Source organism: Dromiciops gliroides, chromosome 2 (genome assembly GCF_019393635.1).
Source record: "Dromiciops gliroides isolate mDroGli1 chromosome 2, mDroGli1.pri, whole genome shotgun sequence".
NCBI lineage: Eukaryota > Metazoa > Chordata > Mammalia > Microbiotheria > Microbiotheriidae > Dromiciops > Dromiciops gliroides.
Window position 1 is genome coordinate 547001460 of NC_057862.1, and position 26111 is coordinate 547027570.

The 26111-nt window shown below is 43.9% G+C and overlaps 2 protein-coding genes and 1 long non-coding RNA gene across 4 annotated transcripts; 1 reads left to right on the plus strand and 2 right to left on the minus strand.

The window, feature by feature from the left end:
- Positions 1-418: 418 nt before the first annotated feature.
- On the minus strand, positions 419-3991 carry CIAO1 (cytosolic iron-sulfur assembly component 1). 2 transcript variants are annotated; one of them, XM_043981820.1, is made up of 7 exons: positions 3812-3991; positions 3091-3239; positions 2631-2742; positions 2429-2517; positions 1760-1961; positions 1549-1636; positions 419-831 (listed from the first exon to the last, which is right to left on the minus strand). In XM_043981820.1, exons 1-7 carry the CDS (start codon positions 3948-3950, stop codon positions 747-749), a joined length of 864 nt encoding a protein of 287 aa, XP_043837755.1. In that variant the 5' UTR covers positions 3951-3991; the 3' UTR covers positions 419-746. The 2 variants fall into 2 exon arrangements, with proteins under 2 accessions (XP_043837755.1, XP_043837754.1); XM_043981819.1 differs by having other exon boundaries at positions 419-938.
- A 424-nt stretch (positions 3992-4415) lies between these two features.
- TMEM127 (transmembrane protein 127) lies at positions 4416-25854 on the plus strand. The gene is made up of 5 exons (XM_043981821.1): positions 4416-4568; positions 4783-5112; positions 18034-18198; positions 18486-21344; positions 25522-25854. Exons 2-4 carry the CDS (start codon positions 4869-4871, stop codon positions 18791-18793), a joined length of 717 nt encoding a protein of 238 aa, XP_043837756.1. The 5' UTR covers positions 4416-4568; positions 4783-4868; the 3' UTR covers positions 18794-21344; positions 25522-25854.
- LOC122740046 lies at positions 9093-17034 on the minus strand. The gene is made up of 3 exons (XR_006354705.1): positions 16908-17034; positions 16472-16520; positions 9093-9272 (listed from the first exon to the last, which is right to left on the minus strand). It is a non-coding gene; the product is annotated as an uncharacterized LOC122740046 (long non-coding RNA).
- Positions 25855-26111: the final 257 nt, after the last annotated feature.

Consider the following 26111-nt stretch of genomic DNA (forward strand, 5'->3'; position numbering starts at 1 on the left):
CAAGATTATTTTACAAATTTATTTTGTATTTAACTTGTTTTTATATAGAGAGAAATGGATATGAAAGTGCTAATATGCACGAACCACTCTTTATTTCTAAATCTGAGCAGGACCAGCTCTATTGGGTGGTCCCCTTCCAGCTTCCCTGTAGTCCCCGGGAATTTTTCAGTGGGTCATAAACAGTGGTGATAAGACTAGCAAGAATGGCTTGGGAGACAGAGACACGGAGCTGAAATGAGAAGTGACTGAAGGTATTTCTAGCATGCAATACTGTTGCCATCTCTTAAATAGTCAATTTAATTCACACACCTTGGTGAGAGTTTTTCAAAATGAAACCCAGGCAATTGGATGCATGCACAGTGTAGATATTTGATTAATACTCTATACCCAACTTAATGCAGACAAAAAGCTGAGGATATTTTTAAAACATTTATTTTACACAATTTAACCAGGGCGCCCAAGTAACAGGATGATAAAATTATTAGTGATTCTGGAGTTTGGCTCTTGCAACCAGCTGACAAACCGAATAGGGGATTAAGTTCAGACACAAAATGAGTGAAGCTAGCACTGTGCCCCTTCTGGCTTTTTATGTAGACTAAGAAAACGGATTCTCGTGATTTTTTTCCCCTCTGGGGAATATCAGTGTTATCCCTCTGCCAGAAGGTCCAGGGGATGTGTGTGGTGGGGTAAAAGGGCCTTACAGATCTTCAGGTCGTTGGTATTTCCAGAAGGCCATCTCACCATCATCACTGCAGGAGGCCAGGAGGCCTGGCTCCTTGGGGTTCCAAGCCACACAGTTCACATCCTGGGAGTGTGCCTGGGGCAGATGAGCTGTTAGGGAAAAGGATGGCTGCTGAGGATCTGAGCTGGGGTCTTCTTCAAAGACCCGGATGGCATCATCACCACAAGCTGTGGCCAGGGCCCCTGTCAGGTGACACCTAGGAAAAGAGGGGTTGCTCTTCAATGCATAGGTCAATTCTGAGCAGAACTGGAATCATGATGTTGGGGAAAGGACTTGTTTTTTCAGCCTGGACTCAAAAGTCTTGCCCCTTTAGGATTCAGCCACAAGACTCAAGGTCTTTCTTGGGCAGAACTAGAGACTAACCCACATAATCCTAACATTTCAAAACCTCCATGAACATGCTTATATGCAATTTAAGAGGCAGGTTTAGCTTGGTAGAGATTGAAAAGTCCCTTAAGCCATTTTCAATACGGTGGCCTGGTGCTCAGCCAGAATTAGTGCTGAAACTACTTTCCAGTCTTAACATACTTCGTATGGGGAAACTAACTCCATATACTCCAGAGAGGCACTCAAGTATTTCTTGATGATAAGATACTAAATAAGCACTGAGAAATGGTGTTCATATCATCATAGCCCAAATCAAGCTCTCTAAATATCCCCAGACCAGAAGAAGTGACTGTGCACTTGTTACATCAGGAAGTTGGTATTGGCCAGATCTGGCAAAATCAACAGTCCAGCTCAATCCCAATGAGCAGAAGTCAGGGCAGGATATGTATGTCCCAGTTTCATAGATGAGAGCAACCTACCATGAGACATCATAGACAGTTCTAGAATGGAAGCCAGATAAGGTGCAGATACACTTCCAGGTAGGGTCAGAGCCGTTGCAGACTACTCCTATTACAAAAAGCCTCCAATTAGTTTGAAAAACATCCAAGTTGCTTCTTGTAGATATTCTCCAGAGGACTCTGATCCAAGTCTTGGAGAGGCCATTCTCTGCCTTGGTTTCTGGCAACTCACCTTGCTCATTGCCTGGCAGGTACTGGCGCCAGATGCGCACAGTGCGGTCATCACTGCAAGATGCCAGGCGCTGGCCACTGGGGTCAAAGGACAAGCTCCACACTGTGGACTCATGGCCCTCCAGGGTGGCGTAGCATACCCAGTCATCCTCTTCCTCTCGGTAAAGCTTTACTGTGTCATCATAGCTGGCTGATGCCAACAGCTAGGAGAAGACACAGGACATGTGAACACTGCTAGAGAAGTTAATGATAGCTGGCATTTGTATAGTGCTTTCAGGGTTGCAAATATCACAAGTGCTGCATTTACATGTATCTCTTTTGATCTTCATAGATCAGATGAGAAAATTGAGGTCCCGCAGCTAGTAAATGTCTGAGAGCTTTGAACTCAGGTCTTCCTGACTCCAAGTCTATCCAGTGTACCACCTAGCAGCCTATGTTATGAGGTTACAGTGTAACCCACTATCTCTTCCCACTATCCTCACAGGCTCCTACAGCCTTTAGGGGCTTCATTACATCTGTTTCTAAGAGTAGAATCAAGGTTTCAATTTACAGCACAACTACTTTGAGTCAAAGCTCAGGAGGGAGGGACAGAATTAAGACTTGAACATCAGAGATTCTCCCGGTCCCATATCTTTTTGTTCCAAGAGTTGCCCTTACCCCAGACTCTTACCTCTTGGTTAGGGTGCCATATCACATGTTTAACATCCTGTGTATGTGAATTCAAAACACTGACACATTCATATTCATCCTCTTCATCAACTGTAGGAAGTAATGGGACTGTGAGCCCAACAGCCAAGCCCATAAAGGCCATGTTAAGAAGGATACAATTGACCAGCTGTCTTAACCCTCTCCCCTCAAGACATTCCACTCACCTTCCCAGACCCAGACACTCTTGTCCCGGCTGCAAGTGGCCAAAAGGCTACCAGATGGCGCCCAAGCTACTGACTTTACTTCATTTTCATGTCCTTCAAGGGTGGTTACACACTGGAAAAAGTACAGTGGGTGAAGGTCAGCAAAAGGAGAGGGTCTAGGGAGGCCTTTCCTGACCCTTTCCATCAATGTTGTTTCCCTCACCTATCCTAAATGATTTATTTATTTATTTGCATTTATCTGTATTTACATTCCAAACTCATGGAGAGCCCCATTTTTGACTTTGTAGCCCCAGCACACAGCAGAATGCCTAGTACCCAGTTAATAAACAATAGTAATAATAATAACAAATGCTTAATTGAAATGAACTGAAACCGCCAAGCACAGGTGGGCTCAGGATTCAAGCATCCTCAGCCAGAAAGCTGGAAGAAATCCTACACACCTACTCTCCAGCCTAGTTACCTCGAAGTCATCCTGATTCTTCTTCCAGATGCAGGTGGTGGCATCAAAACTGGCAGATGCCAGGTAGTTCCCACAAGGGGACCAGGCCACCTTCCTCACAGTGCGCTGGTGACCCTCGGCCAGAACAGACTTACACACCCAGCCATCACCTAGAAAGAAAGATGATGCTGTTCAGAGCATCAACCTAGGAGCTTGATGTGGGGATGAAGGAGGCAGAAGGAAACTAGGATAGATTTTTCTTATATTACGGAAGATAATAACTGATGCTTTGGCACCAGGGATAGATACCACCCAGACTTTTTATAGAGTAGGGGGCGAGGGCATTAAGCTTCTTTCCAGTGGCATGCCTGGAGGGGGATAAGGGAGGGAAGGGGAAGAATTTGGGAACAATTTCTGGGTGGTGAATGGAGGAGGATAGCATGACATGGCAAAAACCTGGAGCCGGGAAGATCTGGGTTCGAATTCTGCTTATACTAGGCATCAAGAACAAATCACTATAACCTGTCTGAGCCTAACTATCACAACTGTAATCCCTGTGAATGCAAAGTTTTTCGCAAACTTTGAAGCGCTGATTAGTATAATTAGGCATTGCACCAGATTTGGGGGCTTCCCCTTGGGGTGTCACTGAAAGGGAAGGGGGGGGGAGAAGGGAAGGACGGGGAACGCTTCTAGGACCAAAGGCCCCAGGAGAGGGGTGCGGGGCGGCCGGATCCTTCCTTACCCTCCTTGCCCCAGATGCGAATGCTGCGGTCGCCGCCGCACGAGGCTAGCAGGGTCCCTGTAGGGTTCCAGGCCAGGAACCAGCAGCGGGAATCTGGGTGGGCCGGCACGCGGGCCAGCAGCACCAGGGAGTCCTTCATGGCGGTGCTCAGGCTCAGCCAGACCCCAGGCCCCCCGCCCCGTCTGCCCAGACTCGAACTATAAGTCTGCTACAGACTCCCGCGGCTGCCCTCAGGTCCCCGCCACTTCCGCTTTTGGGTTTCGAAATCTCCTGGGAAATGTAGTGCCCGCAGGGTCCGGCTGCCGTACAGCCTTCTGGGAGTTGTAGTTGTCGCCCGGCGCCTCGGAAACACGGTCGGCTATTCTACAGTCTCACGAGCTGCGTTTGGGTCGCACTCCGTTCGCGGATAAGCGGATCCTTCCCAAGACTGCATCTGACCGAGCCCGATTCCTGGACAGAATACAGTACCAGCAGAGGCGGGGCGAGGCTGGGGCGGAGAGGGGGAGTTCTCGGGAGGAGGGGAGGATGCTTACGAAACACGCACGCGACGTCATGACAAGTGGGCCGGGGAAAGGAGGGGTGCGGACGGGAGGGGGGAGCAGAGGGAGGAAGCCGGAAGTGGACCGGGCTCTGGCCGAGTCCGGGCGTTGCGGGTTCGGGCTCCGGGATCGCTCGGCCGGGGAACCTGGCGGGCGGGCCCGGGGCGGGGAGCGGAGGTGACGGGCCTGGAGCTGCGCGGCGCGACCACCAGTCGGAGGTGAGCGTAGGGCGGAGGGGTGGATGAATGGATGGATGGGCTGGGAGCTGGGGGCTGCCCTGGGATTGCCGGTTGTACCCCCCTCCCCCAGCTGGAGTGACTGTCCCCGGCCTCTCCCACCCCCCCCAGCCCAGCGCCGGGTCTCCGCCCCCAGCTGTGAGGGGTCACAAGCCGGGCCGCCCCCCGCAGCGTCCCCTTCTCTCTTCTCACCTAGGCTTTCGGTCAGCCGAAGGCAGGCAGCCGGAGAGCAGCGAGTGAGCAGTCCCCGAGGATCGGGCCCAGCCCGGCGGGCTCCCCGGCATGTACGCCCCGGGAGGCGCAGGGCTGCCCGGTGGGCGCCGGCGGAGAGGCCCAGGGGGCAGCGCCCTGCCCAAGCAGCCGGAGCGTAGCCTGGCCTCGGCGCTACCGGGGGCTCTCTCCATCACTGCCCTATGCACGGCGCTGGCCGAACCGGCCTGGCTGCACATCCATGGGGGTACCTGCTCTCGCCAGGAGCTGGGAGTGGCCGACGTGCTGGGCTATGTGGACCCAGACCTGCTTAAAGGTAAGGATGCTCCAAGATGTCCCGGGTGCTGCCTCCCAGCACCTGGGAAATGGGGTGGGGGTGCAGAGCCAGAACATCTGGAGTCTGAGGCTGGGCAACCTATTCAGCCGTCCTTTTCCTGTGCTCATGCCCACCAGGTGGCTCTATTTGAGAAGTCCCAATTCATTAATTTTAATTCTATTAAGCTAGCCCCTATAGCTCCATGTTAGGTTGGGAGAGGCAGATTTTTACTCCATCTAAAGAAACCGAAACCCTTACAATTTCAGAATTGTCATCAGACTTATCAGAAAGTGAGTCGGGCTCCTTTAGTGGGTTCCTCATCCAGGGAGGTCGCCACAGAAATCTGGGTGACCACTTGTCCAGGCTTCTGTAGAAAAGATTCATGTAAAGATATGGTTTAGACTAGGTGACCTCTGAGAACTCTTCCAACTCCAAGATTCTGATTGATTGGGATTCTTCCTAAAAGTGTTTATGTTTAATAAAAGATAAGTAAGAGAGAGCCCAATTAATGGGGTCTTTCTTAAGCATAATTAGGAACTTGCCAGGGTACTGGAGGAATTCCTCATGGTAATGTGATAGTGAGGTAGGAGTCTTACTCTTGTTACTTTAAAAAAAAAAATTCAATGGTGTTTAAGGTGTCTTGTACTTCAGTGATTTGTCATTTTCCTCTTTTCCAGGGATCATTTTCCACTCTAACCCCCTATAAATTCAGTCAGATGTTGCTGTTATTGGAAATACAACATTGTGCCTAACAAGTTCAGTTGATTGATTCATTTCACCCTTTCACCTTTCTTGTGAGATAGAAGAAAAGAGACTATTTTCTTTGTTCATAGAAGACCGCCAAAGCCCACAGGAGGATCTTTGTGTCTGTGGTACATATGCCTATGATTTGTGTGCTCTGGTGGTGGAGTCATGAATGGAATTTGGGCATTCTGCTTTTCACTCAAATGCTAGAAGCCAGATCTATAATAATGATTCATTGACAGTGAAGTCTACAACCTAAGGACAGCCAGTTGTTCCCCCTGACCCTTATGAAGTGTCCATACACAGTATAAGAATATAACAAATGTTATATTGGGTTATGCTCAGTTTGTTTTGACCATCATTGTTTCTGACAGTGGAATTAAGGACTGTTTGATTTGGAAGCATGGACATCTTCCCTTTGACTTTAATCTTAAGAAGTTATTTGTGACCCCACCCCACCCTCCAATATCCCAGCTTTTAACACATTATGGGCATTATGTCTATAAATATTTAAACCTATCTTAACCTTTCTTGTATTCATATTTATCCCATAACACTTTAGGAATCTGGTTCTTTCAAACTCAAGGAGTTCTTTCCTGTATTTTGAGAAATATGTGAGTTTCTCTGCTAGCCTTTGCATATCTTTGTTGTATGTTTCCCTCTCCTTTGCCCATTATTTTCTTATCAAGCTGAAGAATGATCCCTTTTTTCACCACATTTCATTTCTCTTGATTATTTTTGTTGTCTTTGGATCTTTCCCCAGCTTGATTATATCTTTATTTAGGAAGCTCAGACTCATGCAGTTGTCCAATGTAGACATACTAGGATTTCTGCATGTAGTGCATAACAGTTCAGTTTTTCTTCCTGGTGATACCCAGCACTGCATTGGTATTTTCAATTGATGTGTTCAGGAAACAATTTTATGACAGCATCTAGATCTTTTTTCCTAAGTACATATCTGATAGCTCAGATCAGAAACTAAGTATGTAATGTAAGTATGGCTTGTATAATTGCTTCACATTAAAAATCATCTGCCATTTTTCCAGCTTTGTGATATTTTGGTGTAGTTTATTGTTTTGTATTTGATTAATTGGGAGAGCTTAGCATCTGGTTGTCAAATAGGAAATTTCACTTTCTGTGCCCTTTATACCATCATTCATGGTAATGGAATAAAATTTTAGAACTGGAAGTGACATTAGGCACTGGGTAAAAGTGATGTGAATACTTATAATCCTGACTTCTCATTTTACAGATGAGGAAACTCGGACCCAGAACAAAATTGTGACTTGCCTAAGGTTGCACCCCTAATTAGGGCAACAGTAGGTCTTTTGACTCCAGTTTTTCTTCTAGTGTGGTATCCTATACCCTCTTTTTTGTACATTTCTTAATCCATTTCTCATTACCCTTTAAGACTGTCCCCTGACAAAAACAAAACTTCCTCATTGCCCAAAATGCCAGTTAATTCAGTTTGGTTGGGGATCCTTGTCACAGGCATTTTGACAGTCTACATAAATTAGGTTCATAGGTTTTCCCTTGTTTACATGTTTATTTGTCTAAAAAAAGAAATGTATAATACAGTATGATTTCATAAGAAGGAAGTGGTCCACTCATGTCCTGATAATGAGAAATCATAAATGAAGAGCCCCAAGGGTTCACTGATCCCTAGAGAAAGGCCTCCAGCACATTGGGTAGATCTTCTATGAAAGATGTATGTGAGGTCATAAGTGCTTGTCACACAGGGTAAAAGGTGTGGATGTATTGCTACCAGCAGTGTTGACATTACAAATCTTTTGAAATGTTGAAGGCAAATTCAGTATTGGATATCACTTTAGAATTGGTTCAGTATTAAAGACCAATTCAGTGAACTTTTCCCTCATTATAGTTTCTCCATATAATAACTTGGTAAATATGGCCACCTCTTTATCTTCTTCATGCTAGAACCATGTGTTACTGAATAAAGTTTACATTGGGGACAACATCCAGCTGTCAGTGAGACATTAGGAAAAAAGGCAGTAGAGGAGAGCCAGAAAGGACAAGTATTTGGTAGCGTATCTACCCATTACTTGCTTTTCTTTTCCTTTTTACTCTGGGGCTGTCTAGCCAATAGGAGAACAGGATTAATGAATATATAACCTAGTCTTGGTTCTAGCTCTTTTGTGGGCTCTAGAGGATTGTCTTAGTATGTCGTAGAGACCCAGGATTTCTCCTGTCCCTGAATATACCAACAAAAGGCAAGGATATTAAAGCCTCTGGTTGAAAATCTATTTTCATTTAATTGGTTCCTGAAGGAGGAAGAAACCCTGGGAAATCTTTGTAGATGATTGGGGAAAGATGGACAGTTGCCCCTTGAATTGAGTCAAAAGGGGATTCTTCTTCATTAAATTAGAGCTGTCCAAGGTTTTTTGTTTGTTTTTTTTTTTCAAATTTAGTATCTTCTAAAGCCAGCCAAGGCTGGCTGTATTCCTTATCTTCTTGAATACTTTGATGTTGAAGCTTAATGTTTTAGAGGGAAAATATTCAGCTTTAAGCAGTGGTTCAGGCAGCTTTAGCAAATACAGGCTAGCTTGATCTCATTCAGGTCATCCTAAATTGCTTCAAATCCCCTAATCTAAGGCCTGCCTTGTATAGAGAAACCAAGGTTAGGACCAGCTCAAAGGATATTTTCAGCTTTCCTATGCTCCAAAGGGGCTAGGGTTTCCTTCAAAGAAAAACTAAAGTGATGACCACTCTCAGATGTAAAAAGCCTTTTATTTCCACGTCTGTATGTTGGGTGGCATGTAGAATGCGGAAGGTCAGGATTTAGTGCTTGATGAATCATTGTTAACGATCAGTCATTGGAATTTCAAGTATCTTGCAGGCAGCTGACGGTGCATCTAAGGGCTAGTTGGCATATGTGTAGCTAGAGCTTTCCAGGTGCCTTTAGTTCATTTCCTTTTCACTTTTTGGTTGCTGTGGTGACAGCCTCCCCCAGAAGACTATTTGGATCAGGTGTCAGCTGCCTGTCATGGATTCAGACAAATCAAGGTGGAGAAAAAAGACTTAAGCAGGTGGATCTTCTTGGTGCTCAGAGGGATTGGGTCTGTCAGAGGCTTTTCCCATCTGTCTGTCAGGGAGTAACCTGGAGTTGTCAGGGATTCCAGTAAGACGGAGAGGGAAGAAGAAAAGGGAACTAGTCTGAAGCCAGTCTGAGGAAGGCAGTGGTTGGAGTAATGAGCAGGCAGACAGGAAGAGCCAGAGCTTTCAAAACCAGGCCACACTGGTGACTCACCAGTGACCTTGGGCAAAGTCAATTCCCCAGGATCCTGTCACAGATGACAACAGACCTTTTTGTGTGGCCAGAGGTGGCAGTCTAGTTATACTCACCAACTTAAAGAACTCAAGAATAAAATCTGATGACATCCACTAGGGACTTGTCTCTATGTCAGAATAGAATGGAATAGAACAATTAGTTTAAATTAAAGTAAAGAAGCCTCCTTCAATCCCCACTTCTCTCCTTGTATTTTTGAAAAATTACATTTTTATCTCCCCCCCAGCAGTATTTACTCTACTTTTGACCTTTGAGAGGAATAGATTTTATAGTAATATATCATGTTTGTATAGTCATTTCAGGTTTTCATAATAGTTTCATATTCATGAGCTCATTTTAATCCCAAAGAAAAGGCCTTTAAAATTTTTTATTCTGAATTTAACAAATGCAAAAAAATATTTCCATATACAGAATAGAAAGAAAAAGAGTGTTATATGTAAAAATGTAAATATCTAATATGTGCAGCTCGTTCTTTAAAAGTATCTAATAAGGGCAGCTAGGTGGCGCAGTGGATAGAGCACCGGCCCTGGAGTCAGGAGTACCTGAGTTCAAATCCTGCCTCAGACACTTAACACTTACTAGCTGTGTAACCCTGGGCAAGTCACTTAACCCCAATTGCCTCACTTAAAAACAAAAAACAAACAAAAAAAAGTATCTAATAAAATGGTCAAAGGATGTAAATAGACAGTTTTCAGAGGAAGAAATAAAACTATCAATAGTCATATAAAAATGCTCTAAATCACTAATAATTATAGAAATTAAAAACTCTGAGGTACTACCTTACACCCACCAGGTTGGCTGTTTGTTGTTCTTCAGTCATGTCCAACTATCTGTGACCCCATTTGGGATTTTTTTGGCACAAAGATACTGGAATTGTTTAGAATTTCCTTCTCCAGCTCATTTTACAGATGGGGAAATTTAAGGTAAACAGGGTTAAGTGACTTAACCCAGGTCATGCAGCTAATAAGTGTCTGAGACTGGATTTGAATTTAGGTCTTCCTGACTCCAGGCCCAGTGCTCTATCCACTGCGCCACCTAGCTGCAGTTTGACTTAGCTAGATTGGCTAAGATGACCCCCACCAAAAATGATAAATGCTTAGAGGGGTTGTGGGAAAATAGGTACACTAATGCACTGTTTTCTCATTGAGTGGGGGAGGGTGAAGAAGAAAATTTGGAACTGAAAATAAGATTGAATTTTTAAAAAATTTTAAGTATGTAATAAAGTCATCATGTTATTTTCAAAGACATCCTGCTTATCAGTTTCCTTCCAAACTTCCTTCATTTCTTTTCTGTGCATTTTAAAAATGTTTCAGTGACCCTTATTTTTTTTGCACTCTTAGAACTAGTTCCTTTTCCCTCCCCTAAATATCCCATCCATAAAAAAGGAAAACACAATCCTTGAGTAAAGTAAACACAAATAAATATATAATTTGCCATATCAAAAAAAATGTCTAATTCTTCCCCTTAAGTCCCTCTGTCAAGAGTTGGGTAGCATGCTTCTTTGCCAATCTTTGGAATCATAGTTGGACATTGCATTGATCAGAATTCTTAAGTTTTTCAGAGTTGTTTTTCTTTATTATGTTGCTATTATATAAATTGTTCTCCAGGTTTTGCTCACTTTACTTTGTATCAATTCATAGAAGTCTTCTCAGCATTCTCCAAGATTATAATACTGTATTACATTCATATACTATATTTTGGCAAACTATTCTCCAACTGATGGTCATCTATTTTGTTTCCAGTTCTTTGCTGCAATAAAAAGAGCTGCTATAAATATTTTCATACATATGGGTCTTTTTCCTCTTTGATCTCATTGGAATATAGACTTAAGAGTTATAGATCATTTGGGGGGCATAGTTCTAAATAACTTTACAGAATGGTTGAAGCAATTTAGTTACATGAACAATGCATTAGTGTATCTTTTTCCCCAAAGACCCTCTAACAATTGTCATTTTCCTTTGTTGTCTTCAGTGCCAATCTGATAGGTTTGAGCTGGAAGGCAAAGTTGTTATAATTTGCATTTCTTTAATTATTAGGGAGTTGTAACATTTTTTTCATATGGGTGTTCATAGCTTGGATTTTTTTCTTTTAAGAACTGATTATTCATATCCTTTGATCATTTATCTGTTGGGGAATGGCTGTCATTCTTACATATTTGAATTAGTTCCTTATGGATCTTTGATATCAGACCCTTATCAGAGAATCTTGCTGCAGAGATTTTTTTTCCAGTTAACTATTTCCTTTCAAATTTTAACTAAATTGATTTTGTTTGTTTTAACACTAATAGTAGGGCAGGGATTAATTCAGTGAGAAAGTGTACCTCAAAAAGGTTAAGGTATTTGTCCAAGGTTACAGCTTTTAAGAAGCAGAACTTTTCACTTGACACTTACTAGCTGTGTGACCCTGGGCAAGTCACTTAACCCTCATTGCCCTGAAAGAAAAAAAAGCAGAACTTTGTTTTCCTTTGAGGTTCATTCAATCCAGATTTATCAATCAATCTAAATTCAAGGGGTTACTACTTGCCAGTCCCAAGGACATTTTCCCTCCATTCTCAATTAGTTCAGTGCCAGGCTCACTGTCTTCCTCTTCACCCCAACTCCTTCCCCCATTCTAGAGAACTTCAACATACTTGTTAATGTTTCCTCAGCTACCCTAATTTCTCAGTTCATCAGTCTACCGTAGCTACCATTCCCTATTCCACTTCACCTTAACATGTCAAGGAACTCTGAATTTCCTTAATCTGATCTTTTTTATTTGTCCAGCTCTTCCTATGCTTCACACCTCCTACCATGACATCCAGTCACTCCATCCCGGGTCATCTTCCTTGCTCTGGCTACGTGGTCCTCCCTTCCCAATGTGGACCCCTTAAGCCACCCAGTTTAATTTTTATCCTCTGCTCTTGCATCCCAAATTCCTTCATCCTTTTGCCTGTTGCTCCCTGCCAGAACTGAACCTTGGATTATTCCCACTGTCTGTCTCTTCTGTGTCTATTCATTTGATGCTGAGCAAAGCTAGAGGAAATTTTAAAACTGTGCTAACTGGGCCCACTATAAATTCATGGTACCTAATCTCAACTGGGCCTTCAAATTATAGGAAGCCAGTCTTCTCCTTTTCCTTAAATGTTTCCCAGCTGTTTCAAACCTTTTTGTTTCTCCTCAAACTTCTCACTGCTAAGGTCCTCACCTCATACTTCACCAAAAGAATCAGACAATTTGCTGAGGCCACTCTTCTCCCTACCCTGTCATCTCTTATCCCTCTGCCAGGGTTCCCTACTGCCTCCTTTCACTCCAATCTTTGATGAAGAGGTGGCCCTCCTGCTTACCAAGGCCAATCTCTACCTGCACCCTTGATTCCATCCCTTATTGTATTCTCCAGCCCCCACCACTACCCCCACTCTGCTCTCTAATCATCAGTCTTTCCCTACCTGCTGGTTCCTTCCCTGCCACCTAGAAACATGCCCAATGCTCTCCCTTCCTTGAAAAATTCTCATTAGATCCTACTGTGCCTGCCAACCATAATTCTAGATTTCTCTTCCCCTTTGTGGCTAAACTTCTTGAGAAAACTGTGTAATTGGTGCTTCCACTTCCTCTCTTCTCATTCTCTTCTAAACCCTTTGCAGCTTTGCTTCCAACCTCATTGTTTAACTGCTCTCTCCAAAGTTACCAATGATTTCTTAATTGTCAACTCTAATGGCCTCTGTTTGGTCTTTATCCATCTTGACCTCTGCATCATTTGACTCTGTATATCAGCTTCTTCTGAGTGCTCTCTCCTCTCTGGGTTTTTGGGATTCTGGTATCTCTTCTTCTCTAACGAGTCTTACTGTCCCTTCTCATTCTCTCTCTCTTTTTCTCATTCTCTTTTGCTCGATTTTCATTCATGTTATGCCCAGTAACCTTATGTGTCTCCCAGAGGTCTGTTCTGGGTCCTCTTCTCTTTTCTCCCTAGCCTCTCTTTTAGTGATCTCATCAGCTCCCATAGGTTCAATAATGATTTCTCTGCAGGTCTATTTATCCAGCCCTAGCCTCTTTCCTGAGCCCCAGGCCTGCATCATCAATTGCCTGTTAGTCATTTCAAAACAGATATCCCATAGGTGTCTTAAACCCAGCATGTTCAAAACAGAACTCAGGAGCTTTCCCATAAAACTACTTCCCTTCTCCGGAGATTCTGTATTACTGTCAAGGGAACCACTGTCTTTCCAGTTACTCAGACTTTAAACCGATGTATTATCCTCAAACCCTCCCTATCACCTCACCCCCCCACCTCCCCGCCCCAATCTAATCAGTTGTCAACTTATGTCATTTCTACTTTCTTAACATCTCTCAAATATACCCCTTTCTCTCCTCTGACACTCCCACCACCCTGGTGCAGGCCCTTATCACCTCACACCTGGACTGTGACCTTCTGGTTCATCTCCCATACCTCAGATCTCTCAACCCTTCATTCTATCTCCATCTCAGCTGCCAAAGTACAGTTCTGACCATGTCAGCCCTTTTCCAATTCTATCCCCCCCTGCCATTCAGTAACTCCAGTAGCTTCCTGTCACCTCCAGCATCAAATATAAAACCATACTCCTTTTAAAACCCTTCATAATCTGGCCCCTTCCTGCCTTTATACTCTTTTTACACGTATGCCACTCCATGTCCTCTACTCTCCAGTGACACCGGCCTCTACTGTCTCTTGACTCTAAGCATTTTCTCTGGCTGTCTCATGCCTGGGATGTCCCTCCTCCTCTTCACCTCCTTAGCTTCCCTGCCTTCCTTCAAGTCCAAGCTAAAGTCCCACTTTCTGCAAGAAGCCCTTTTCAGTCTTCCTTAATTTTAGTGTCTTCCATTGGAGACCACTCGTAGTTTATCCTGTCTAGAGCTTATTGGTACAGAGTGGTTCGCTTTTGTCTCCCCCGTTAGACTGTGTGCTCTTTGAAATCAGAGACTGGGTTTTTTTGGGGGAGGGGTATTTTTGGCTTTTTTTTTTTTTTTGCATTTTTTATATCCTCAATACCAAGCACATAGTCAGCTTTTTTTTTTTAAGTGAGGCAATTGGGGTTAAGTGACTTGCCCAAGGTCACACAGCTAGTAAGTGTTAAGTGTCTGAGGCCGGATTTGAACTCAGGTACTCCTGACTCCAGGGCCGATGCTCTATCCACTGCGCCACCTAGCTGCCCCACATAGTCAGCTTTTAATACAGGCTAGATTTCTGACTGACAGACAAAACAAAACCTTGTGAGCTTTTGTTAAAAATATTTGGTCTAGGAAATGAAGTTTTCCTCTTTGACAACAGTTACATATATTTGTGCTTCTAACAATTAACCTCCCCAAACCCTCCTGGAAATAAGTCTTCCTCATTCTGTGTCTCTGTCTCTCTGTCTCTCTCGTGTGTGTGTGTGTGTGTGTGTGTGTGTGTGTGTGTCTATACATATAGACACACATATATATGTATGTGTGTATACATATAGATACACATATGTGTGTGTGTGTGTATTGGGGGGACAGGGCATTGAGGGTTAAGTGACTTGCCCAGGGTCACACAAGCTAGTAAGTGTCAAGTGTCTGAGGCTAGATTTGAACTCAGGTCTTCCTGAATCTAGGGCTGGTGCTTTATTCGATGCACCACCTAGCTGCCCCCCTCATTCTATAGCCTTAAAGATTTTCTCGGGAGCAGCTAGGTGGTGCATCGAATAAAGCACCAGCCCTAGATTCAGGAAGACCTGAGTTCAAAAATCTAGCCTCAGACACTTGACACTTACTAGCTTTTGTGACCCTGGGCAAGTCACTTAACCCTCACTGCCCTGCAAAAAAATCCAAAGAAACAAACAAAAAAAGATTTTCTCTTCAACTACCCAATTGGCAATTTATTTGGTTGAGCAAGCTTCATCAAAAGAAGGAAGTCACCTCCACACCCTGTTCCTACAACCCTGTCTACAAATTCATTTTCTTTTTGGAATCTGAAATGTGGTCACTATAATAGAAGGTCTTGTTAACCTGAACAGAATAAATTGCATTCAGCCATCCTGGGTGATGGTGATGGTGATGATGATAGCAGCTAACATTTATATAGTACTTCCTGTGTGACACTATACCAGGCGCTTTGCAATTATTATCTCAGTTAATCCTCACAAAAAGGCTGGGGGAGGGGAGTAGATGCTCTTATTATCCTTATTTTACAGATGAGGAAACTGAGGCAAACAGAGACTAAGTGACTTGCTTAAGGTCACATAGCTAGTAAGCATCTAAGGCTGGATTTGAACTCAGGTCTTCCTGACTCCAGGCCCTACACTCCTATCAACTACACCACCTAGCTACTTCCAACTGGATTAAAGTGTAACTACTCAAGTTAAGCCCACCTCTCAGAATTGGCTCATGCTATGGGATGATGCTGTAAAAAAGGCGACAGCAGGCTTCAGCCTGGGGGCCAAGGCTGGCCTGCTGCCTGTTTCTGTATAGCTGAAACAAAATGGGGTATTTTTTTTTACATTTTAAAATACAATAAAACTTTATTTAAAATACAAGAACCATTCTTAGTGTGCAGGAAGCTGGCCAACTCACATTTGGTCTGTGGGAGGTATCCTGCTTTAAGGCAAGTTAATTCAAAATTTGAATTTACAAACTAAATCTATTCAGAAATAACTAGTCACATTATAAAGAGAGTAAGAATTCTATCCAGAGATTCTGATGCTTTCCTAAAGTGTTACCCCATCTTCTCTCTAATTATTATAAATTATTTGACAGAAAATGGACAGTGAAACTTAACTAAAGCACTAGGAGCCATTGATAAAAAATGTTGCCATTTTTAAAAAATCTATTTCTGTGGTTATAAAATAAGTTGCTTGGAAAATGGATCCAGTTTGCAAATGTGAATTTCACACAACTTTTCAAGGATATATCTATTAAGGGCAACTAGGTGGCGCAGTAGATAAAGCACCAGCCCTGGAATAAGGGGACCTGAGTTCAAATGTGACCTCAGACACTTGACACTTACTAGCTGTGTGACCCTGGGCAAGTCACTTAACCCCAATTGCCTCACTAAAAAAAAAGAAAAAGAAAAAAAAAGCTACTTGTGACTTTACTTTCAGGCAATAGGTGTATTTTTTTCTTTTTCTTTTTTTTTTTAGTGAGGCAATTGGGGTTAAGTGACTTGCCCAGGGTCACACAGCTAGTAAGTGTCAAGTGTCTGAGGCCAGATTTGAACTCAGGTACTCCTGAATCCAGGGCTGGTGCTCTATCCACTGCATCACCTAACTGCCCCACAAGTAGGTCTTTAATTAGAGAGCAAAGATTTGCTGACTTGGGGAAGACTTCAATGTTCAGATACCTGATTGCTGTGTCTGTTGGGTGGTATCCACTTGTAAGAGTTCCCTCATCTGAAAAAATCAAATATATTTTAGGTTTTGGAGACTTAGACTGCACATTACTTCAAAAATTCTCCACTAGAATATTTAGACTAGGCCTATTAGAAAGGCAAGGAGTTGTTAGAAAATTTGCTTTCTGGTTGATGTTGATTGGTTTTTGTCCTGAGGATATCTTGGGCAGAGCCTGAGGGGTTCTTGTTTGGACCTGAGCCAGGATTAGCCTGGAGAAAAGAAGGTTTAGGAGCCATAAAATGATGACTCCAAACTTTTGAAAGCTCTCAAATGGTAAGAGATGGGTGATAATTAGAACAATTCAAGTTGATATTCCTAAACCAGTCTGACTCACTGTAGTGTCAAAAAGAAAAATTTAAAACCCTCCACAGTCGGGCTCCCATTTACCTTGTCAGTCTTGTCTCATTAGGCTTTCCTGAATTCTCCATTCCATCCAACTGTCCAGCTCGCTGTCCATTGTGGCTGACCTTCCATCTTTCCCCATGTTGTGTCTAAAGTGTATTCCCTTCTCACCTCCTGCCAGTAAAATGCCTGGCTCAGAGCCTAGCTTAGGTGTGGTAAGTCAAGTCAACAAGCATTGATTAAGTGCTTCTTATATGTCACACACTATACTAAGCACTGGGAATACCAATGTAAGCAGAAAGGACAGCCCCTGCCCTCCAAGAGAAGATGAAGGCACCAAGCCAGAGACATTGTAGGGGAAGCCCAAAGAGTCAGGGGTACAGCCTGGAGAGCGCTGAAGACTTACCTGACCTGGGCATCCTTAAAGTGCAGGCTCTCAGAGGAGCACATAGGTAGGCACAGGGTCGAGGGAACTTCCCCATATTTTTTACTCTCTTCCTCTTGAAGTTACTTTGTATATATTATAAGTCACTTCCCTGCTCAGGGCCTCAGTTTCTTCATGTGTAAAAGAAGGACTTGGTGAGCAAAGAATAAACAGTTGGTCCTCTAAGGAAGGAATCTGAGCTACCTTATACCTATCAGGTTATCATGCTGTAGGAAATAACAAAACATAGTTCCAGGGAGACCTGAGAAGACTTGTATGAAGTGATACAGATGAGGTAAGCAGAACCAGGAGAACAATTCATGAAAATCAATGGTCAGCAAACATGTATCAAGTCCTCCCTAGGTGCCAGGCCCTGTGCTAGGCACTGAGGAGACAAAGAAAGGCAACAGACAGTCCCTGCTCTTCAGACTCGCTTAGTGTAGTGGGGGAGAGAACCTGTAGACTCGGAGGTGCAGGATAAACTGGGAATAGCCAACAAAGGGAAGACACTAGGATGAAGAAGGGTCAGAAAAGCATTTCTGTATAAGGTGGGGTGTTCGCTGGGACTTGAAGGAAGCCAAGAGGGAGAGAGGGAGGGAGAGCGTGCCGAGCAAAGCAGACAGCCAGAGGAAATACAATGACCGTACATATCATGAAGAAAAACAGCTTTGGAAATCTTCACAGGGAGGTTGAGGAGGGAGCCAAGAGATAAGGGCCTGATCCCCAAATCACTTTCTCCCCAAACAGACTTCTGCATGAATCCCCAAACGGTGCTCCTACTCCGTGTTATTGCTGCCTTTTGCTTCTTGGGGATCCTGTGCAGCCTCTCGGCCTTTCTTCTTGATGTCTTTGGGCCCAAGCACCCTGCTCTGAAGATCACCCGCCGCTATGCCTTTGCCCACATCCTCACAGGTAACTTTATTGCCTGCCAGGAGAGGGGACCAGAGAGCTAACAAAAGCTGAGCAAAGAAACGTTCCTGTCTCCTGAATGGTGCTTGGAGTGACTGACTGGCAGAGATCAAGGGCTTTCCATACCTACTTCCTCTCCTCTTAATGAGTGAATGCCAGTCCTGGCCACCAAGTCCCATACTATACCATCTTCTCGCAGGGATTATTGTTAGTCAGCAGCTCAGATCTCGGGGGTTAGCAGCTCCAGGATGGACATTAACTTTGCCTTTTTCTTTTCTCTTCCTTTCTAGTCCTTCAGTGTGCCACAGTGATTGGTTTCTGCTATTGGGCTTCAGAGCTCATCCTGGCTCAGCAGCAGCAGCACAAGAAGTATCATGGCTCCCAGGTCTACGTCACCTTTGCTGTCAGCTTCTACTTGGTGGCAGGAGCAGGAGGGGCCTCCATCCTGGCCACTGCTGCCAACCTTCTGCGTCATTATCCCACTGAAGAGGAGGAGCAGGCACTGGAGCTACTATCAGAGATGGAAGAGAATGAGCCCTATCCGGCCGAGTACGAGGTCATCAATCAGTTCCAGCCACCTCCTGCCTACACGCCCTAACATGGCTGGCTGGGGCTCTCTCTCCAGCACCCTGTTTCCCTGAGCCCATATCTTTACTTTCCCTATAAGCAGAGGAGCTCCCTTCTTATAGCACTTAGTTCTGGTGTTCTGAGTCTTCACCAACTCCTCTACATGAGAGATACTACATCTAAGACTTTTCATCTGTCTCTTCTCTTCAGAATCTTGTCCTCGTTCTCTCCCCTCCCCCTCCAACCCCAGATCTTCTCTACTTACCAGAACCACCACCACTAGGGTGATCGTGCCAGTTTTCTCTCCTTTTGAGTCACATTTTTAGGATTGAGATATTCCTCCTGTGGCTCACAGCGCGTGCCATTCCTGGATAGAGTTGGCAACGTCTGTGAAAAGAGAGAACGGCTCAACAGCCCTGGGGCAAAGGTGATACCATTCTGTAGACTTGCTCTTTACAGATCCCCACAGCTATAGCTTTGGGATCAGCTGTATCTGTCAACCCACCCAAACCTGTTCCTTCTGATCCACCCCAGTCTATGATGCACACTATGATGGAGATCTTTGCACTTTAGTCTTTGGGTTTCCTTCTCCTTTTTGGCTGCATTTGGTGGGGAAGGTGAGACACTGGTAGGAAGCGCAGGAGTGTCGCTCTCTGTACCCCTTGGTACAGAGGTGACAGGAGCTGAGCAGATAAGAACAGAACTAGTGAAGGGACTGATGGGAGCCTGCCTCTAATGAGGATGAGAGCCAACTGGACCGAGTCTCTCCTACCTTTCACCTTTTGAAATGTGGTGGTTTTTAAGGGGGGAGTGGGGAAACTGTCTTTTTAAGTAGGGACAAGAAAGTTGTAATTTTTCAGATTTTTATCCTGGTCCCTTTGGCCTCAACAGTGTTTCAGGCCTGATCCCCTTATAAGTCCACCTTTCTTCTTCCTATAATCTTTCACATCAAAACCCATCCTTCTCCCCTCTCTGTTATTGTTTCACCTGCTTTGAGAAGGTCGAGTTATTATTAGGTGATACAAGATACTCTGCCTTCCTCGTGGGGTGCCAAGGACTGAGCAGCTGCCGGGACCTGGCCATGATGGTGCTCCTCGTGACGCAGTGAGGTATAAGTCAACCCCGCATCAGGAACAATGACAGCAGGAGGCCACAAGACCCCACCACCACCACTTTACACATAGGAACTGAACCAATGGGAGACCATAAAGTGAGGTTTCAGAACTACCTTGTTGGAGACCAGGTCAGTGAAGGAGCTGAGAGCTAAAATCCTTCCGGGTCAGACATGGTTACCAGGACTACAACTTGGGGTGGAGGCACTACAGCTTGCTGCATGCCCACCCTTCACCCCCTTCTTGAATGTACCGCTAGTTTTGCATTGTACAGCTGGTTCTTTCTTGCCCTTCCCCTTACCTTTGGCCACTGCTGGTCATACACATGTCTTTGGCTCTGGATGCATTTAGTAGCCAGAAATCCAAAGCAAGATGTGGGGAAAACTCAAGAGTTTCTTCCTTACAGCCCGGCTTGTCAGGAAGATCATGGAGGCAGCTTTCAGAGTGGATTACCAAGCTATTCTCTTAAATATGTGGGCTCCTTTGAAATCAATGTCCAGATAACACCCAGAAGGGAACCATTCAGATTGCCTGCCTGCATTCATTGCCAAGGCTTGGGGTAGTTCAGAGCAAAAGATTTGGGGAGCATTCAACTCTACTGGGTACTTGGTTGCAAAAGGAATGTCAGCTTGTTCCAGCACCGGGCATCCCTTCAGCCTGGAATGACCTGAGGTCAAGCTAACGAGAACTTGTTTGGATGATGAAGATCGTGCCCTCCATCCAGGCTCTCCAGCTGCCTAGAGTTCCTTACTCTGGTGTTCAATTGTAATGACAGTGGTGACTCTCATACTCCATTAGACTTTTTCTTCTTGTGAAAGAAAAAGTTAAATATAAATAGCCTGTGCATAAAACAGAGGACCTGTATTAAGTGTTGTATTTCTGTCAAGTACTTTCATTATTGTTGGCACCTTTCTGGAGTGTGGCCAACTTCCTGTGACCATCCATTTTAGAGAAGGCAGCCTGGGACACCTGGCATAGATAGCATCAGTATGCCTAAGGACCCTGGGCATAAACCTCTTGGACTCTTCCCTGTGGTCCACTTTTTATTAATTTTCCATGCATTCTCATTCTTCTTATTCTGGTACCCAATACTGATGGCTTGCCATGTAAATTCCCTCAGTGTTTTTTTTTCTAAAGAAAAATAAAAAAAAAAAATCAAATGAACAGGAATGTAAAAAACTCCCCCCATATTCTCATGATTTGTCTTCCAGATTTGGTCTATGTGTTCTCCACCCCAGAAGAATCTATGATTGTTTGGAGTTGAAAGAGTCCTATGTAAAGCTGGATACAAATGAGCTTTAGGCTTATGGGACGGAAAGGCACGTTTTCCTTGAGCTTTGTTGAAGAAGTCTCACTTTCTTTTGAAACCTCAAGGTGGGACGCCAACTAGGAGAGACAGAAGGGTTGAGTGAACATCAGAGCTGAATGTAATCTCAGTGTGGGCAGTCCTTGACTGGAAGCGAGTTCAGAGTGAGTGCTAAGACTTGCTGTTTGCCACTAGGCCAGAAAACCTATTCTGAGTTGTTGAAGCAGCCCCATTAGCCAGTTTTTCTCCTGAGGAGTCATAAAGTCATTGGATTTAAAGCAGGATAAACCCTAGACATCTAAGCCCCACAGTTTATAGCTGAGAAAACTGAGGCCTAGAGAGTTTATGACTTGGTCAAAATTAGACCAACAGCAAGCAGAGCCAGTATTCAAATCCAGGTCTTCCAACTTCCAAAACAGCCCTTTTCCCACTATGTCACCACAGCCCAGAGGCTGGAGGTTTGTGGTATGCAGTCCTGTGCGGGCCAGTTTCCTTAAGTTAACTAACTGTTGGGTAATAATGCTTTCAGCTAATACCACCCACAGACTATCTGTCTCTGGGGCCATGCCCATATGGATACATATTGATGAACTCCTGAAGTAGGTCTAGAGCATTTTATAAGTTTCCAAAATGAGGTATTAAGAAAATAGTATTTCATATACTTCATGGCCCCAATCTCCCACTTCTTTATATGTTTTAGGTTTGGGATTGCAGTGTGGAAACTTGGCAGTAAGTGAGGAAGGAGAGCATAGGGATGACTACTTACCACATATATACCTATAATTGGCAGAAAATAAATCTGGAAATGGGCACCAGAATCTTACCACTCAAACCACTTTTCTCACACATTTTGAGTTCTAAATTATCCATTCTGTTATCCTATATATATAGCAATAGCTAGCATTTACTTTATTTTTTTTTTTAATTTTTGCAGGGCAATGAGGGTTAAGTGACTTGCCCAGGGTCACACAGCTAGTTAAGTGTCAAGTGTCTGAGGCTGGATTTGAACTTGGGTACTCCTGAATCCAAGGCCAGTGCTTTATCCACTATGCCACCTAGCTGCCCCTAGCATTTACTTTAACGTTTACAAATCACTTTACGTGTTTTATCCCATTTGAGCCGAACAACAACCCTGTGAGGGAGGTGCTGCTATTATTATATCCATTTTGCAGATGAGGAAACAACCTGAGAGAGGTAAAGTGACTTCCTGAGGCAGGGCTAAAAGTCAGGTTTTCTGACTCCAAACAGTCCCCCTACGGTACCTCGATGCTTCTTGAGCTGATCTCCTCACTAATAACGGTGAAGTCAGGTTTGCTGGAATGGTCTCATTTGGTGTAATAACATCATGATGATGCATGATGGGGCCTCTGGAAAGTTAAGAACCATTCCACTACTCACCTAAGCTCCTCAGACAATGGAACAAATTCCTTTTCTATGCTTACAATCTGCCCACTGCTGTTAGATAGGAATCTTAAAGTCCAGGTCATACATCCCATTAGCCCCCTCCTCTTTAACTTGCTGTCATGTGAATGCAAGCCCCTTCTCACTTAAATAGCAGTCTGTGATGGGAACAGGGAACAGATCACAGATCACTTTTGAGCAAAGGAGTAGCATAATCAGATACATACAAAGAAAGATTATTCCGGAATGAAGCAGGAGAGAGTGGAGGAAGGGAGGGCTCTTAACAAAAGTCCAAGCATATAGATGAACGTGAAAGATGTTGCCAGTTGTACTTGATTAGATATCAGTGGTAAGAGAGAAGGAATAGTCAAAAATAAGACAGGAGAGTCAGGCTGAGTGGGGGTGCCATAGTCAGAAATAGTACAGCTAGGAGGAGCAGCTTTAGTGGGAAATGAAAGAAGCTGTTGGGAAGTGTGAGATGCTAGTGGAAGATCTAGGTGGAGATGCAGATCTGGAGGGGAGGAGTCCTGAAAATAAAGATAATGGAGTTTGATGAGGACAATAATGATCATTCATCCCACCTGATACTCCTCTAACAGTCCTTTGAGGTGGGCATGTCAAGTTTAATTAACCCATTTCAGAGATGAGGAAAGGAAGCCTAAAGGTATTAAGTAACTTGCTGAAAGTCACACAGCTAATAATGAGCAGAATAGGGATTCCAACCCAGGTCTTTGGACTGCCAAATATAGTGGTCACTCAGACACTAAAGACAGGGCAGTGGCCCTCATTTATTTAGGGACTCCAATTGCCCCTGAGAAGGCAATTGAGTCTAATGAGGTTTGATACCATTTCATGCCCTCCAGTACATTATCCCATGAATTTTGTCATTTCTTCTGCCTCAGGAACTGAAACTTTATTTAATCCACGTAAAAATAATATGACTTCGGGGGCAGCTAGATGGTGCAGTGGTTAAGGCGCCGGCCCTGGATTCAGGAGGACCTGAGTTCAAATCCAGCCTCGGACACTTGACACTTACTAGCTGTGTGACCGTGGGCAAGTCACTTAACCCCCATTGCCTAAAAAAAAACCAAAAACACAGTATGACTTCAGTAGTCCACAACTTTAGGTATATCTAGAGAATTTAAGACACAGGGTTGGCCAGATCTTTGAGGAACTGTTTAAGGTATTTGTTTACAGGAGACTGAGATGAAAATGGAATGGAAGTCCTTCAGTCTACAAAGGGAGAATGAGCAGGACTGCCACTGTCTAGCTGGGTGCCATTGAGCAAATTACAACTTCTCTGGGACTCAGTTTCCTCATCTGTAAAATAAAGTTGTTGAACTAGAAGATCTCTAAGGTTCCATCCTGCAGAGTCCATGATCATAAAGCTCATCTTCATTTCCACTAGGGACAGGATGGGGAAATGAAGTAAATGTTCAAAGCAATTCAACAAGTATTCATTCATGTTGGTGTACAGAGCACTGGAAAATTCAAGACAGATTACAAGGGAGACTTGGAATCATATCTGGTGATTTTTTAAAAAAAGTTAACCTCTTTTGGGGGCAAGATTAAACACAGCCCTGGCTAGAGGCAGGGGCAAAAATCAGATTACCTTTGAAAATGATAGAGACCAGGGGATGGGACTAGAGTGAATCGTGATAGGTTGAAAGCTTCCTTGGTACTAACCTGAAACAGATAGATGATACCAAACCCCACTTCAAGTTGCTGAAGGAAAAGACTCTTCTTCCCAGAGTCTCAAATGGGATTTGGCATCGTACATCTCTCTCTAAGCTGGAAGCCAGAAATGCCAGAAGGAAGAGACTACAGAGACCTGAAGAGACCGGAGCTCTCCTCTCTCCCATTATCACCAACTCTAGCCTACCTTGCCCCTTATGCAAGTGCAGGGCATTCATCTCCACCAATGAGAAGAGCCCTATACCATTGGGTTTTCAGACTTGGATTACAAAAAGTGGGGATGCCAATTGGGAATTTAGAGAGGCTTTTTTTTTTGTTTTGTTTTTTGTGAGGCATTGAGGGTTAAGTGACTTGCCCAGGGTCACACAGCTAGTAAGTGTCAAATGTCTGAGGCTGGATTTGAACTCAGGTCCTCCTGAATCCAAGGACCAGTGCTTTATCCGCTGTGCCACCTAGCTGCCCCTAGAGAGGCTTTTTAACAGAAGAGGTAGAGACTGCCAGATGTTTCTTGAATGATTGAATCATGAGTTTGGGTAAGAATAGTAAGGTATTAGTAGTTACTCATGGAGTATTTATCTCACAACCCATACCAGTCTTGGTCCTAGGGCTGCACATAGCTTTTTACAAGTATAGTGCTTGAAGAAAGTATACACAGAAAGAAATAGGCCCTAGCCACTACAAAGAATATTAACGTCATGGATAAAAGGGGAGGGTGACTCTTAAAGTACTTATTTCACAAGCAAATTGTAATGGAACAAATGGTGGGTTTGTTGTTGAAGGACCTGGATTCAAATTCTGACAGCCACTCCACAAGTCTTCTCTGAGCCTCAGTTTCCTCACATATAAAATAATGGGGTTGGGCTAGATGACTTCTGATGTCCCAGTTCTAAATCAATGAAACGGATAGATAATATGTCAGTTCTGTTCCATCAGATAATTAGGCATTGATCACTAAGATGTCATTGAACTGGTCATCTCCTTAATATGGGTACTGCCTCCAATGATGCATGTCCTCTCATAAAACCACTAAAGAGCTCAGGGTCGTCTTGTAGTTCTCTCAATGTATAATGGACATACTGGTATACTATATATGCCATCCATTAGTTATCCACTGCTCTTGCTAAGTGATTAACTCAGCCATAGATTAGATATGTAGATATGGCATGTAATCAAATTAGGTATTAATAATTTTTAAAAGTGCTGATTATGGCCTTGATTCTGATGAATTCTGGCTCTGCCTCTTAGGTTGGTTAATCTTATGAGAAAGTTATAGAGTGGAAAGAAGACCGAATTTGGCATCAGAATGAATGAGTATGTACATATGAATGGAAAAATGTTTATTAAGCAAGCAAAGCACTGGGAATACAAAAAAAGCAAGACAGACCTGGTTCTCATGGTGCTCACATTTTAGTAGTGGGAGAACACAGAGGAGGTTTCATTCATTCAACTCTGAAAGTCACATGGAATGATCCCGTGGTTCTGAGGGTACAGCAGCAAAGTAAGTGGAAATGTATCTTCTTTAGCATCATTTCCATTAATAAAATCATAATTGGTCTCTGATATTGAACCATATGACAAGGACTTGAGTGGTAAGAAGTTTCTTTTCCCAGACTTCAGCAGGCATGGCTGCTGAGGAGGTAGGGCCTATAATACCTACAGAAATATATGCCAGGTGGTGACTTTACAAGGCTGGACTATGGCTGGGGGGGGGGGGGACTGGAAACAGGCCTGGTGGTCTGGGGGACCTAGCTCTTAGGTTTGTCTGCCCCTTAGTGGCAGTGGGTCAGTGATTGGTATTGGTGCTGATGGGCTCCTCCACCAGGTCTACTCATGAT